The sequence below is a fragment of the Channa argus genome, chromosome 15 (genome assembly GCF_033026475.1).
Source record: "Channa argus isolate prfri chromosome 15, Channa argus male v1.0, whole genome shotgun sequence".
NCBI classification, from domain to species: domain Eukaryota; kingdom Metazoa; phylum Chordata; class Actinopteri; order Anabantiformes; family Channidae; genus Channa; species Channa argus.
Genome location: NC_090211.1, coordinates 12,730,073 through 12,745,376, shown reverse-complemented (window position 1 = coordinate 12,745,376; position 15,304 = coordinate 12,730,073). Strand labels below are relative to the sequence as shown.

At 43.5% G+C, this 15,304-nt stretch overlaps 1 protein-coding gene across 12 annotated transcripts in view; it reads right to left on the bottom strand.

Annotated features, from left to right (window-relative positions):
• LOC137099609 (BAH and coiled-coil domain-containing protein 1) overlaps positions 1-15,304 on the bottom strand; it is a 63,210-nt gene that overhangs the window by 7,328 nt on the left and 40,578 nt on the right. For 4 of the 12 annotated variants that reach the window (XM_067476668.1, XM_067476664.1, XM_067476673.1 and 1 more), the window contains 16 exons: positions 15,041-15,193; positions 13,268-13,536; positions 12,597-12,942; positions 10,688-11,632; positions 9,013-9,182; positions 8,760-8,896; positions 8,479-8,592; positions 5,798-5,915; positions 5,267-5,501; positions 4,946-5,140; positions 3,658-3,831; positions 3,243-3,526; positions 2,488-2,568; positions 1,895-2,024; positions 1,690-1,804; positions 1,205-1,280 (listed from right to left, as the gene is read on the bottom strand). In XM_067476668.1, the coding sequence (XP_067332769.1) occupies positions 1,205-1,280; positions 1,690-1,804; positions 1,895-2,024; positions 2,488-2,568; positions 3,243-3,526; positions 3,658-3,831; positions 4,946-5,140; positions 5,267-5,501; positions 5,798-5,915; positions 8,479-8,592; positions 8,760-8,896; positions 9,013-9,182; positions 10,688-11,632; positions 12,597-12,942; positions 13,268-13,536; positions 15,041-15,193 (3,542 nt within the window). The remainder of the gene's footprint in view (positions 1-1,204; positions 1,281-1,689; positions 1,805-1,894; positions 2,025-2,487; positions 2,569-3,242; positions 3,527-3,657; positions 3,832-4,945; positions 5,141-5,266; positions 5,502-5,797; positions 5,916-8,478; positions 8,593-8,759; positions 8,897-9,012; positions 9,183-10,687; positions 11,633-12,596; positions 12,943-13,267; positions 13,537-15,040; positions 15,194-15,304) is intronic. The other 8 variants (XM_067476671.1, XM_067476672.1, XM_067476665.1 and 5 more) reach the window with 6 other exon arrangements.

Below are 15,304 nucleotides of genomic sequence, written 5' to 3'. Positions count from 1 at the left end.
AAAACCAGCTGCTATCTTAAAAGTTAAGACTGATGTTTGCAGAACTATTGGGAAAGTTAGGCCCCAAACAGTGTCCATGCAAGTATGTCAATGTTGGGGTTTCTAGATTTTAATATGGACTAAAATGGACTTGTTGTGTTCTTGTTACCAAAGTGTAAACTAAGCATTGCAGCTAGGGTTGGTAGTGTGAAACTGGCCCTGTTCTTTTGGGTTTTACTCACAACAGTCATGTCGAACTGTGACAACTCTTAATTCGGACATCACATCTTTTTTCTTTTTTTTCCTTCCACATTTTGCTGTGAACACCATGCCTGTTTAATACTTTGGACATGGAAATGCTCAGCTTTGAATATATTTACTGTATATGACTATATCACCTTCATGAGGCTTGAGATTGATCACCTTCACTGATGTGCAAGAAGGCACACTGATTAGTTTTTTCATTGATGGCATCGTCATTTGCATGGATCATGTTTGTGGAACAACAAAGCCTTGAAAAAGCCAGTGATCCAAACCACAGTCAAGCCACGGTGTTCATCATCAGATGCTCCATTGCGTGCAAACACACATTTTGCTGTGAGCTCTTTGGCAATAGTAAAAACCTATTTTCACAGCTGGAGTAGGTATGACAGCTTTCATTAGCAAATCCAGCTGTTAATAGCGCATAAAACCACCATCATCCTAGTCAGAACACTGGGACAAAGGTCACCTGCTCCAGTAAACACTAATACACTATTCTGGATTTAGAGCACACCGAGAAGCACAGGTTACCTAAATGCAAATGAATAACTGCCAAGAATGTGCTGAGGTTTCTACAATGTATAATTATGTCTCATTAAATGAATGACTTGGGTAAACTGTAATTGTATGTTAACATGAAAGTAAGCGAGAATTACAAATGCTTATAATCTGGTTGAAAAAATAATCAACCACCTCAGTTACTTTAAAAACCAAATAAGTAAAAGAGTGAGCAATTTGTATTGTGAAACTACATGTCTTATAACAGCTGAATAGCTCTACACTTTTGCATCATTCTAGACCATTAGTATTTAGCTTCCCTTTATATAATGTCTTTGTCAATCTGAGCCTTTTTACAACTACTTTACCTTGGAAACAGTAGTGATGTGAAGTCATAACATAAGACCAAACAAGTGATCGCTTTTCTGGAAACAAGGTGTGTTTTAGTACAACAGGGTAAACTTACAGCTTCCTGTAGCAGTTGCTCCAATGAATAGATTCTTGGGCGGTTTCCCCTTTCACCGTCAATAACAATATTAAATCTAGACAAAAAGCACAGTGGACAAAGAAAAAATGAGGCTATTGCTTCCACTCTATTTTATATAAATATATATTTATTTTCTTGATCCACAAGAGCCATATTGATACACAGAGCTGTGTATGGGGTGAGGTGGAGGAGGGGGGGAAAAAAAACATTAGCAAGGATCTGGATAAATTACTTAATAAATTTACTTGATTGCTAAGATACCTAATGCACAAACCTAGTTTAATATAACATTTCCACTGATACTTTCACCTGCTTCTGAATACACAATCTGCATGCACAAGCTTTACTGTCATTTCAAAGATTGAAGTAATCCAATGTGCTAATTGGCAGGTAAAAGCTTGTAATGTAAATAAAAGGAATTAAGAATCCCAACGGATCACTTGTGCAACTGTGTGCATACTTACATGTCAGGGAGCTCCAGTGTGTGAACCCTGGCAGCATAGAGAAGCTCATCTTCCTTGGAGATCAGCACCTTCAATCCATCAGTTATATGTTCTTTGGTCAGGATACAGTTGGGTACTACATAACGAAAGGCGCAATCAACATTTTACTGTCTTTGAAATCTGGTGCTTGAAACGCTGTTGCACAATATTCAGTTTTATCTCTTACAATCAGGGCATTTGTTGTTGTACGGACAGCTGCTTTCCTCCTCTTCTTCTGAGAAGCTGCTACCATCCATCTGAAAGCCCTCATCAGTTGCAAAGCTCTCCAGCAGCCGACTCACTGCTCGTCCCTTTGGCTGTAGAATATAACAGAAGCAATTGACAGAAGAATAAATGGATGCAGGGTTTTGGTTTAAAAAAATGTGGAGATACATGTGTCATTTAAGAAATAAGAAGTTGTTTAGCATGTTAATCAAAGTCACAAGTAACTACATGGGATTTCACAGTGCCTGTACATTCTATTAGTAGCAATTTCACTTTTTTTTCACTCAGCAGAAGGTGTGAGCCATCCCCCCTGCCCATATTTCCTCTTCTCCCCTACGATTACTCAGCAGGAGGTTGGGCTATGTGCAATGTGCTAAGTATTTTTAATAGTTCTACAGTAACTGTCCTCACTGTGAGGAAATATAGGGCTGTGAAACATCACAAGAATTTTTACCATAAGGTATGAAGATTGGCATTTTTTAAAGATGAGATGCAAATTCAAGAGTGTCCTGAGTGGAGTGATTTAGTACTTTGCAAATTCACTATGAGCGGTACCTGTTGGTCTTTGCATCTTCGGCCTCTGCTACCCTCCTCACTTTGTGAAGAGGGTTCCCCGACTGACCAGCAGCTTCTCCTCTGTAAAGGTCGACAGTTTGAATGGTGAAATTGGGACATGTAAACAAAGATGCAAATGCCACACAGAAAGGCCAGAGCCAGCAGGTGGATTTAAACTGGGGACCTAACTGTGAGGCAGCAGTGCTAACCACTCCACCACAGTTTTACTTAAAAAAAAATAATAATAATTTTAGTGAAATGTTTGCACAATATACATATTTGAAGGCACAAATTTGAGGTAATATTTCAAATTTTTGACATTATAATTTAAGTTTTAGGTACAAATAATCGTGTTATATATCATGTTATATTTTTTTTCCAAAAATACTTGACAGTCTGTGAAAGAGATAGTTAGAGATAGTTTTCCAGCACCCTGAAGATCTATATCACTCACCATTTTCTTTTCATGTGCTCTGCTGTGACATTAATTTGGTAAGCCTACAAAAGCTGGTTAGTGGTATCGTACATGCCTAATAGAGTGCCTATTACGTGGCGGCTTTATGCTCAGGGGAAAAAACTCATTTCACATACCCAGGAGGCCATGCTGGCCCAAAACGACATTTGAAATGTACAGTGAGAATTATGCTTTTTTTCCATCAGTCAGAAATGTTTTGCAAAATATCTTTTTCCTAGAAAATGTAATGGTATTGCATTTCTGATTCAGAATACATTTTACAAAAATTGTTTCTGCTAACCTTATTAATTGCTCCTCTAAGCACAGTGCTCTTGCGGGTCGCCTTCTTTAGCCTCTCCGAGTTGGTCGTGAAGGTGACCAGTCCCACACTCCTTCGATAACGGTTGCCTCTAGTACCAAGGCCACCCCACCGAGGCTCCTTCGACCTGGATCCACATGACCATCTAACCCCTTCATGCCATTGATCGTCCCGGTGGTTTTTCACTGCAGTGGCCAGACCCATCCTACAGGGGGGTTTCTTCCTTATTTTGACTTCCCCCTCTGCTCCAGACAGACTCTGCGTGCCTGTGCAGTTTAGTTACAGAAACAGACTAAGACCAAGCAAACAAGCCAGGAGTAGAAACAAAAAATAAATACATCACATGAAGATATAGTGCCGCTTTATTCACTAAATCTGCCTCAGAGGACAGTCTTACCATAAAGCTCCTGCCTCTGTTTTTTGTTCCTGGCTTTCTGATTGGCCTCCAGTTTTACAACAGATGAGGGACTTGGACCTGTCATGGAGGAGCTAGAGGTGATATCTCTGCGTGGTTGGACTCTGTAGTCTTGGCCTTCATCAGTATCATAACTGCCTTCCTCTTGTTCTTCTTCTAATGGAGAGAGCAAATAATACCACATAGAGATGCAACTATTAGGTAGGTTTTATGAGCTCACATGGCTTATCACATCCATCTCTTTAACTTATTAACAACCAGTGAAGTTCTTTAAGTCCCTCTTCATCGTTTCACAGGCACTTCATTAGCATTTAAGTAAATAATTTAACTGTTCATAGAAATGATGTATGAAGTGCTTTGCCTCAGTGGTATTTCCTGATGTGAACCCACAATGCTACAGAGCTTGTGTGCTAGGGAGTTTATGAGTGAGTTTGTGTGTGTTTGTCACTGCACTTTCTCAAGTAGCTCTTTGACCCAGTCTCCTGGTCTCCAGGCCTGACAAGCTTCTCACTGGCAAGTGTCCACAGCTGTGGCTGCAGATCTAACTCAGACCAGCCAACAAGGCAAATTACTGAGGTATCAAATGTCCATGCACACCCCTGCCTGGGGTCTGGACATTCATCAACACCTTTTCACTTTCACCTTTTCATTTAAGTTAAGTGATCTACAAATTAACAAAAAGCACAGTGGACTTAATGTAGGATTGCATGTCCTAGGAGACAAACTGATTCTGTGATTCTCTAGTCAGACATAAATAAATGTTGTGGGATGTTTCTTTGTTTTAAACACAAAACGAGTTAAACGTGCCCCTAACTCATTCTCTATTACTATCTAACCTATTAGATGTCCCCACTCCACCTCATTTGTCTCTTTGTGGCTGCGTTCACACACACACACACACACACACACACACACATACACACACACACACACACACACACACACACACACACACACATTGATTCTGCACAGCCCTTCTCGTTCATTTGAATACTTTGGCCTGTTGTTTTACTATTTATGAAAGGATGTATTCCTGGTGGATCACTTGGTAAAGTGAATGCTGTGGAGTTGTTTACCTCAAAATCATCATGGCCAAAGATAAAAGAGCTGCCACCTGGATAACATTATGAAATTGTACGATCCTGTCTGTGAGTATTGCAAACCAAAGTGCAGGAATGTTTCTCCTGAGCCATACTGGGTTGCTGTAGTCAGATTGATTAGCTGGGACTGTGTATGTAACATACCCAACCCTCAGTATTAACCGCCTCACCTTCATCAGATGAGTCACTCTCTGCAGGGGAGCTCTCTCCTTCCTCCATTGACTCCCGTCTCTGTCCACGCAGAACCCTTGCTCTGGGCTGCATCAAACACGAGGTACCCTGTGTCAGTGTGGTGGATCCCTTTTTGAATCCACGTTGTGCCAATCCAGTCCAGCTCTCCTGGGGACCACTGTCCACACTGGCTGCTAAAAAAAAGTTTGTAAAACTAGTTCAAATCTACTGTAACTTAGTCCTTTAATTTCTGGTTGGCAAGAGTTAATGGATTCAACTAAAAACATTTAAAACAAGAACCATAACTCAATCAAATCTACCTGTGTCACTTTGTCCGCTAGACTCTCGTCTGGATTCAACTTTGCTTGTGGTTTGACTTCTCTGTCTATGTTTAGGGTTGGATTTGCTGGGTGAAAGCTCCTTGTCCCGGGAGCCGACCACTGAGAGATTCTTTTTACTCTGGACTTTCTGTTTGAGCTGAGCCACATTGCCAGTCAGTTTGGAGCTGAGGATGTTGTGAAGACTGCTTTTCCTGCAGCCCTGTGCTTTTATCTGCTGCAACAGAGAGAGATGAGAGAGTTACAGTCTCGGTCACAGCGGCTGCAAAAGCATTAGAGTGTCTGAGGGAGAGGGCTCTCATTTGCTCTCACACAGAGAAGAAAAAGGAATAGTAGAAGCCCCAAAGAAAAAGATATTAATATGGAGAGTAGAGGATTTGACTCCTGAGAATAGTACCTAATTATAAATAGTGTGCTACAAAGGAATATATCAAATGCAAAGAAACAAAGAGTGGCCTCTTTCATTTTTGGTTGCATAGAGGACTAAAGGGAGAAAAACAAGGGGACCCTGACCTGTGTGCTGCTGAGTCGCTCAAAGCTTCGACTGGACAGCCTCTTCTTCCTTCTCTGGCTGTCCCCAGCTCCTCCTAGGTCCTCAGGGGACAGGGCAAGCCCCGGCCCTATCAACCTGCTAGTCAAACAAGGAAGGGACATTCATTAGAGAAAAATGGTGAAAGTTTTAAAGAAGAAATGTGGGGGGGCATCATGGGAGTTCAATAACCTCTCTTTGGGATCTAATAACTGCTCTGTTTATGAAGATCAGAATGGCAAAAATGGACAAAGAGATCCCAGTTTCTGAACACACACTTCAAAAACCAGATCTAACAGGGAATCTGCGGTTGTTTGAGGGCAGGGTGGCATAAGACGGCCTAACATTGAGTATTGTTGCAGCCTGTGAAGCTCTGCATAACTTTCAAAGCTACAGTGAATGGTTGGAAGGCGTTGCATTTGTATGCAGCTCTATTGTTCTCAGTGAAAATCATAGCTCTCCAGTTGCATTGTCATATCACTGTGGCACACTCTTTAATAATCTTCCCCTACACTGAGCAGCATCACAGGCCAGCCACTCCAAACGCCCTTGAATTTCCCTTTGGAAGACTGCCCATAGACCACACTGATGTGGGCCAGGCCATGCTCAAACAAAAGATTAACTTCCTCTCTCCTAGTGTGCATACAGCCCAGGAAATTTAAGCAGGGTTTAAATGTGACATAGATAAATAAAGGCTATTCAGAATTTCAAGTTAATTCTTGCATGCTACTCTGTACACATGGTTTGAAATCAAATGTTGGAAAGAGTCTTTGTTTATGTGTATTCGGCCGAGCACTGCACATAAACAAGAATAATGTACAGTGGGCTTTGACGGTGTGTACACCTCCTAAGCAGAGTGTGTATATGTGCATCTGTAGCATAACATGAAAAGAATGAAGGCGATTGTCGACAAGATGGACTGTCGGTCCACTGATTGACAGGAGAGTGACAGAGGTGGCAGTCAAGTGTGAGTTGTCCCTGTGAGGCAGATCCCGCCCCAGCTTGCCTTCAGCTCCTGACAAACACAATTTGACAGATCCTACTCCTCTGTGGGGGGTTGGTAGAGCTGAGCGTACAGTGACTAATTAAACAGAATTGATTAGCAGGGTTCGCTGGCGAGCAGTAGTTCTCTCCAGCCCCCCCTCAGAGGGGCACCACAAAGAAGTCCTTTGCTTTACCCACATGAATAACAAAAGCACACACAAAACAATGCCTGCATGAATGCTCAGCTGCATACATGCCTAATTACACAAATAAATAGAATGCACAGGCAAGAAGAATTGAATGCAACTACCCCTCAAATACTGCCAAACAGGCACACATACAGTACTGCCTGGGGTTCATAGGTAAAAAAGGAGATATTAAAAAGCTTGGCTGTTACCCACTGACCCACTGCCTTTCACCAGAGCACCCAAGCATCAGCATCTTGTAGTAGCTTGAGTGGCAGGTACAGTGCGTGCTTTTACATAACCCTGCCATGTAATGCAACATGGGGCTAATCAGTCCCCAGTCTGCTTGGCTGTTCCTTGTTCAGAAGTGTCATGTCATTCTGTACCTGCACATCTGCAGAAACAAAAGGAAACACACCCTGCCTACATAGAGACAGGCTGCAGTTTACTTTACTGTGGCAACACTGTACAACACGCAACCCAACGCCCCTTTGGTGGCCCCCAACCCTCCCACCTCTTCAAACCACTGCAGACCCTAGGCTGCTTTCATTTGGGAGTTATTGTCACCAAGCATCAGCGTCCCCATTCCGATCAGTGCTGGTCTAGCGAGGGGGAAAGAGTACATGGGTGGAAGGTGAGTGAAAGTGACATCGCAGAGGGGGCACTGTGAACGGTTGCCCAGAAACCACAGTGAGAAAAGAGGGAAGAAGAGGATGGAGAGAAATAATGCTTTTAGGTTGCATTTAGAGCTGTACAACACCACAACTCCTGATGACAAAGTTTGATATATTGATAAACTAAAAGAGCAGATTTTTAGATAAAAAAGGGTCCTTTTTTTAGCCGGCATAAATTTCGTCATCACATCCCTGTCTTAAATTTTTATTTGGATCTATTTTACTAGCCGTTTTTTCCCTAATACACTTACAAATAAAAGCTTAAAATATCAGCTTATCTTTGAGTGCCCTAGATGTCTAACCATCAGGTTATCCTTTGGACCTCTGGTGACCCTGTGGGGCTGTAATGGCAGTGTTGTGTCACATTCCTGCTGCTGGGACAGATTACAGGAGAATTCACAGTACTCTAATTACATCCTCTGCCTGTCATCCCCTCCAGCCAGCAGTCATCTCCCCCCGAACCCAACCCAGCTAAGTCCGACAGTAATGCCACTGAGGTTTACGATTAGCTGGGTTGAAACCTAATGAGAGCTAAGAGCAGTTTTGTACCCGAGTGGTTCATATGTCAAACCTACGCAAAATATTCTGCACTAGCAAATACACACAAACAACTGACACCAATAATGCTGTTACACAATTAACACAAGTGTTGAATAGATTAGATGGAGTTCAAGTTGACTTCCTTGAATGGTTTAGCTGTGTTTTCCCATTTCCTGTTTATCCCAGTAAGAGCGGTCCCTGTATGCCAGTGATACATATCTAGTGATATCAAGCAAGACTGGACCACAGCCAGCCAGTGGGGATAGACTGAGTGATACTGACTTGACTTTTCTTTGGCCTTCAGATGAGGACACTGGACCTGTGGCGAGGGTGGGTTTCCGCTTCCTTGGCCGCCCCGGTCCTCGTCGCGCTGGGCTGCGAGGGGTTTCCTCCTTCCTGTTTGCACACACAGTTATAAACACAGAAGCAGACATAGAGAGACACTACAGAAAAGCAGCAGAGCTACCGAATTAATTCCTCTCTGAAACATGTTTTTTGTGGTTTTGAAATCTTTTGTTGGGTGAAGATGAGCTTGAGGTAGAGGGCGATAAGGTCATACTCACTGATGATCATGTTTCCTCTGAAGTTTGGCTAGCTCCTTTTGTTTCTCTTTGTAGCGACGCTGCAGCTCTGCCAACTTCATGCGCATTGCAAGCTCAGGTCCATCCATTGTTTCCATGCTACCTTTGGCAGGGCACATCTGAAGTATACAGCATTAGAGATTTTAACATTAACAACAGCCCAAGGAAAAAGGGAAAAAAAGTCTCCAATTATTCATTTATTTAAATGAAACACAAGAAACCCCTATAGTCTTACTGGTTCATTGCGAGGTGTCCAGCTGCATTTCCTGCGTAAATTGAGGATCTTGCGAGCTGGAAAGTGTCTGCCTGAACCAATACTGCAGCTATCCTGGGAGCCCGTCTCAAGTGCACGGGCTGTGGCCAGGGTAGCCAGGCTCTGGAGGTCAAACATCAGCAGCTCCTCTTCTGTTAGGGGGCAAAAGGAAAAAACTAATTTTAGTTAGCGTTGTGTTCATGCTGCTTGATTTCGAATCACTCCAACTAAACTCAAAATACATTTGAGAAGTATTTGCTAAAAGTAAAAAAAGAAAGATGAGGAGGGTTGTGCATGTGAATATTCAGTGCACATTCAGTATCAAGACTGGCACATGCGCCTTATTTAGCAGTAATCGTGTGATGTGTGTGAGTAAATTGTGAGGATGGAGGGAACTAAGGGAAACTGCTCACATTAAACTAGCAAGAGGCAGCAGCGGCTTGTTGTTTCAGAGGTCATACCAATGAGGACTCAGCAGATGTTATGTCAATGACCATCTGGGCCAAGCTCTTCCTATATAGCGCTGTCAGCCTGTGGCACTGACTGGACTATCTGCCATTAATAATCAGAGCTATTGGCTAAATAGCGGGGGTTGCAGCCTGTCGCATAGACAGAGAAACATGACATTTTGTTTACAAAATTGCACTTACATCTTACGTCTTTACTTGAATAAATGAAAAGATACTGATTCTTACTTGTTTTAGTACTTGTTTTGGTAAAGACAATTGTTGTGACTCTAAAATGACATGTGCCACTTCCCAGAGCTGTCAACAGTGGCACATCACCAAGACAACATCAGTGACTCTGGAATCGTTGATGATACCCTTTTTATAGAAGCATCTTTTGGGAGCAGTTAAATGCATTAGGATGTTGTGGTAAACAAAAAACATCCTTTTGCATGAATAAAAAAAAACAAAAAAACACATGGAGCTTTGAAAAACAAGGAAGCTTTTAAAGGCACTTTAAAACAATGGGGTCTAATTAGCCAGGCAATGCTCCAGGGTGCTGAAAACATCGACTGCTTTTGTGATTACACACTAACTTTCAGTAACGTGTTATGTTTGGGAGAAACGGAAGCCAATTGGTGTGTCTTCTTTTTTTTTTTTTTCCTTTTTGTTAAAGTGTCTGTATTTGCCATTGTGTGTGCTTTTACGTTTATTTGGGTGTGCGTGCATTTGTGCACACGTGTGGATCAAACAGCGGCAGGATGGAGAGACAGAGACAGCTCCCTAAGGAAAGCTGGAAGGAAGGGAGAGAGAGAATGAGAGAGAAGCGTACACCCCTCTCTAGTAGTTCAGTCCTGTCCTCCTGCTTCTCCCTCTCCTGAGGCCTCAGCATTGTTAGAACAGTCTTTTAGGAACTAAAAGTGCCTTTAACACACCAAAGAAGACGAACAGCAAGCAGGCATGCAGACACCTTCTCTGGGGACATGTTAGAACCCACCAGGGGCTCTTGAGACCCGCAGTAAGAGTGGAGTATCTGGGAGTGATCACAGAGCGACGGAGGCTAGGCCTGAGGGGGGAGTGGGAGTTTTTCCTCAGTGGACGCAGAGGAAAAGGAGGGTAAAATACAAGGGAGAAGTGCATCCTGCTGTTCTGAGTGTGTTTCTGTGAGCCTGTTAAAGTGTATCAGTAATGGAAGGCCTGCTGTCCCTCACCTTGGCTTTTCCCACTGGTGCGCTTTTGCTGTTGCAGCTCCAGATCAGCCAGTTCACTTAAAAGCTCCATACCCTGGTGGGAGTTGGACTGGGATGCAGCAACTGATGGGGTGCTAAAAGGGAACAAGGGAAATGGAGGTACATCTGTACAGAAGGCAGCAGCAATCAGCAGCTCCAGACTCCAGTAGCAGGGCGCAATAGGTTTGTAGGGCACAACATTTGCTTGGCTTGGGCTGGGGGCAGAAGCGGAGCCAGGGGAATGACATACAGAATCCACTGAGGTATCATCAAGGGTCATCTTGCTGTTGTGCTGCTGCTCACTGTCCTTTGCTCCCTCAGGGGCCAAGGACTGTGACTCAGTGGCTACAGGCGAAGCAGGGTCAATCTCAATGATGGTGGGCAGCTCTGCCTCCTGCTCTCCAGGGATGTTGACCTTTTGAGCCTGCTCCACCTGGCTCACCACACCGACCACCTCATCATCCTCTTCCTCTTCTAAAGTGATGACAGCTTCTGGCCTTTCAGGCTCCTCTACAGAAAGAGGGACTGGACAGGAAGCCGCCTCACACACTGGGCTCTCAGCTGGGGGGCACACCAGCACGTCTTCCTCAGCAAGGCCCTGCTCTTCCACCCCCTCCTCTTCAGGCACATAGTTGGCTGCTGTCACTGCTGTGACTTCAACCTTCTTTCTCTGTTCCAGAACTCTATTAGCTATTGTTTCCCTCTCTTCGTGCTCTACTTCTTCAGGTGAGAGGGACTCTGGGAGGGGCCTGACGACTTGGCAGTCGAGCTCCTCCCCCAGGCTAGAGAGAGACTGGGGAGTGTGCTCAGCGGGCTCTACTTGGACTGCTTCCAGATCAGCTGGCTCTGCCAGTTGAACATCCTGGGGGGAGGGGCCACTCCTATAGCCCATGGCTATAGCAGGGTATGTGTAGCCAGGGGGCAAATCTATAAAAAGAAAGCAATACAGTTAATATTATCATCAACTGTCAATACTAATTTCATAAAATCCTCCACAAAATAGTCTATATTCATGCAATTTTGTGACTGACAACCAAGCCATGCACACCATCTACTTCTCTTAGGTTACTCCCACTGAGTCAGATTTGACATATGGGGTTGGTATTGAATAAATAAAATGTAAATAGATCAAATATTATTTTATCTAATAAACTGATCTGTAAGAGACCCTTACATTTATATACTGTATAATGTATTTTTACATCTAAACCTAGTTCCTGTGGGGTCACAAGGGGTGAGAAACAGTAAGAGGAAATTAAGTGGCCCAGCAGTAGGAAGAGTAGAGGACCAGCAACCTTGTGTGAGTGTGTTATTTGAAGACGATCAGGCTTTTGCTTTATCTGAGCGCCTGACACAATTTGTCTGGTGTGCAGTGGCTGTTAGTTAGACATTAATGATGATGAAGGGAGTGCCTGTAGGGATGGAGGAAAGGCGAAGGCTGCTATTGAGGTGTTTCTCAGTCATTACTGAGGTGACAGTACTGGAAAGTCCCAGTTCAGCCGGCAGCCATTTTCTGCAGTTTTGAGATGTTCCGACAGTCAGGGGCTTGCCAACACAACCACCCACACATATTATAACAACACCAGCAGACAAAAGGGACCATTAACAATACTGGCTATTCATTACACCCAGTAAGCAGTGGGCATGGTCTTCAAGGTGCTGCTCAAACCTATAATTCGGTGTCATTTTTCTCTTGCATGTCTGACTTTTTGGCTTTACATTTGTAAGTAGCGGCATAACATGTCAAACATGTTTGTAACCAGTTTTCATTTGATCTTAGAAGTTCTCCTTTTCTTGAGTCAAGCTGTGCATTGGCGGCGTCTAGAAAACACTGAGCTGCATTCACAGTGTTTAATTTTGTCTGCATATAGATATTTTTGCACATGTTTACCAGGTTCCAGGGATTCTGGGTAATCCTGTGGGGGCTGTCCCTCCACTCTCTTGTCCTGGGATTCAGCCCCCTTGGGCATTTGAGGTGGGACAGGACTGATGGCAGGCGAGTGAGGGGCTGCTGCAGCAGGGCTGGGAGCAGGGCAGGGTGTTGAAGGAGTGCTTTTCGGATGTGGTCGCAGTGAGGGGGACTGACAACAAGGGGGCAGGTGAGCAGCACAAGCCCCAGCGGGAGAGCTGTTCCTGTGAGGTGGATTGTAAGAGTAGGGCTTGGCAGGTTTAGATGTTCTTGGTTCTGAAATAAGTTCCTCTAGTTCAACTGAGGGCTCATTTGGCCTCTTCTGCACCTATGAGATAAAAATACAGTTATTTATATTAGTAGTAGTTTCTGAAAAACCCAACAAATCTTGAAAATCGTAAGTGAATTTGTGTATTAGCAATGCAATAAATTCCCTTCACTCTAATTATTAAGAGGTTCACTCCACATCTCTAAGGAATTCAGCACATCCCAGAAAAAATATTAGCGGGGCTAAAAATAGAAATAGTCATGCAAGGATTTCAGCTGACTCATGACTCACTTACTCTGCCTGGCACTATGATAGATCTATGTTAAACAAACCATCTTCATAATGACATTGATATGTTTACTGCATATTTTGTCTTTATATTCACCTGTGCATTGTGAGTAGTTTGATGTTGCATGTCCATGCCATGAGTGACTCTGTGCTGCTGCTGCTGAGTTTGAGACTGTGGTTGTGATTGTTGTGACTGGTAGCTCTGGTGCTGATGTTGATGCTGAAGCTGTTGATGCTGCTGGAGAGCATACAGCTCCTGTTGCCGTAGAAACTGGGAGCGGGAGTACACAGCAGGATGTTGCATGTGGGAGGGTGGGCCCCGGGCGCCATACACAGGGGGCCATAGCCCTGGCTGCTCCATCACATCTAATGAGAAAACGGAGGAGGAATGTGACAAAGGGGGGTATCTTAGAACAAAAAGACATGTGCACACATGCACACTTAAGCAACCTTTTTCTTTGGATTCATTCGATACAACACTATGTGCAACACACTAAAATACAGCATTGTTTTATCCATATCTCATTATCTACCTCCCACACAACCATTTCAGAATAGTGAAACCATTATGGCTCATTTAAAATTCACTGTATTCACATTTTCCAGCATAGCCAAATCTTTTGAAAAAAAGATTTTTGACTTCACAGAACATCTCCCCAGGCACCAGTAATCCCACACTCTCCCCTACTCTGAACAGAAAAAAAATGTCTCTTAAAAACTGCCTCGAGAATTTGCTGGAATGAGGTATAAAAGTCATGACAATGATGAAATGTGAACAGATGATGATGTTGTAGGTTGATTAGAGGTGAAACTACTCGGCTGGAAATGCATGTTTGTCTCGCTGGAGCATTTAGTGTGGCCATTTCCGCCCACTTGCCCAGCCAAACCACAGGAGGGGGTCCACAACTGAGGGCAGAAGTTTAGTTCCCATGTCTGTGGGCGGACAAGCTTTTTCATTATGTGACTTTAAGGACAACACATCTTGATATGATTGATAGGCTGTGACAGTGGTCATGCTTGCAAAGTAGTGGGCTCAAATTTTTGGAACCACCAAACAGAGATTCTACTATGTATTCAATACATTTTTCATCAACAGATGGTTCCACACTGACTCGCCCTTCCACCCCTTCTGCTTAGACACTGAAAAACATAAACTTGGATACGTGAATGTTTCCTGTGGGAAAGCTTTTGTGGATGCACTTCCTTTCTCAGCTGAAACTCCTTCAGAGTGCAGAAGGAAACATACCATTGAAGCTTGTGAGCTAATTAAATTTCACAGCCTGTTCACTGAATACGTGTCTACAATTACTTTTGAGAAGTCTTGGTTCCCCCACCCCCACTCTTCCTCTTATTACGATGTGGTGCTCAGTGTATGCATGTATGTTTGTGGTGTGTGTCACATTTACAGTAGCATTGGATGAGATCCCTGACCCTTTGAGAGCAGTATTCCTACTGGGAGGAGCAGGTGGTGTGCAGGAAATATTTGAATTTTGGTGTGTGTGTGTGTGTGTGTGTGTGTGTGTGTGTGTGTGTTTTTGTGTGTTTCTCTGAATGAGCCCATTAAAAGGATGTTTATCAGCAGTTTCCACCCGATCACTAGGATTAACAACAGTTCTTTTAATGATATCCTCCGATTACATAAATACAGAAAAAGCCGGTGATAATGACTAGTCAGTAGGAGGCAAACCTATGGTATATGGGCTAAATGTATTGATAATTAATGGAAATGTGTGGTGGATTCTGATGGTACATCCATAATGTGTAAGTGTGATGCTGTACATGAATAGTTTATGTGTGCTTAGCAGACTGATGTCTCAAAGTGTTTTATAAAACGTAGCTTTATAGAGGCAAAAGAAAGGTTGCAGCATACCTAGGTGATGGGTAGCAGGGGGCTCAGTGGGCAGGACGACCAGCTGGGCTGAGGGGTCCTGAGGCAGCGGCAGGACTGGCTGCAAAGGACCTGGCATGGCTGCGGAAAATCCTGGTGGTAGATTCTGGTGCAGGGCTGTATGTCCTATACCTGCTTAGAATACAAAGGATATTAGTTTAGGTTGTGTAATCATATCTCTACTTTGCAGAATAACCAACCACTGAAAGAAATAATTAAATACTCAAGTTAAAATGATCTGTCTTG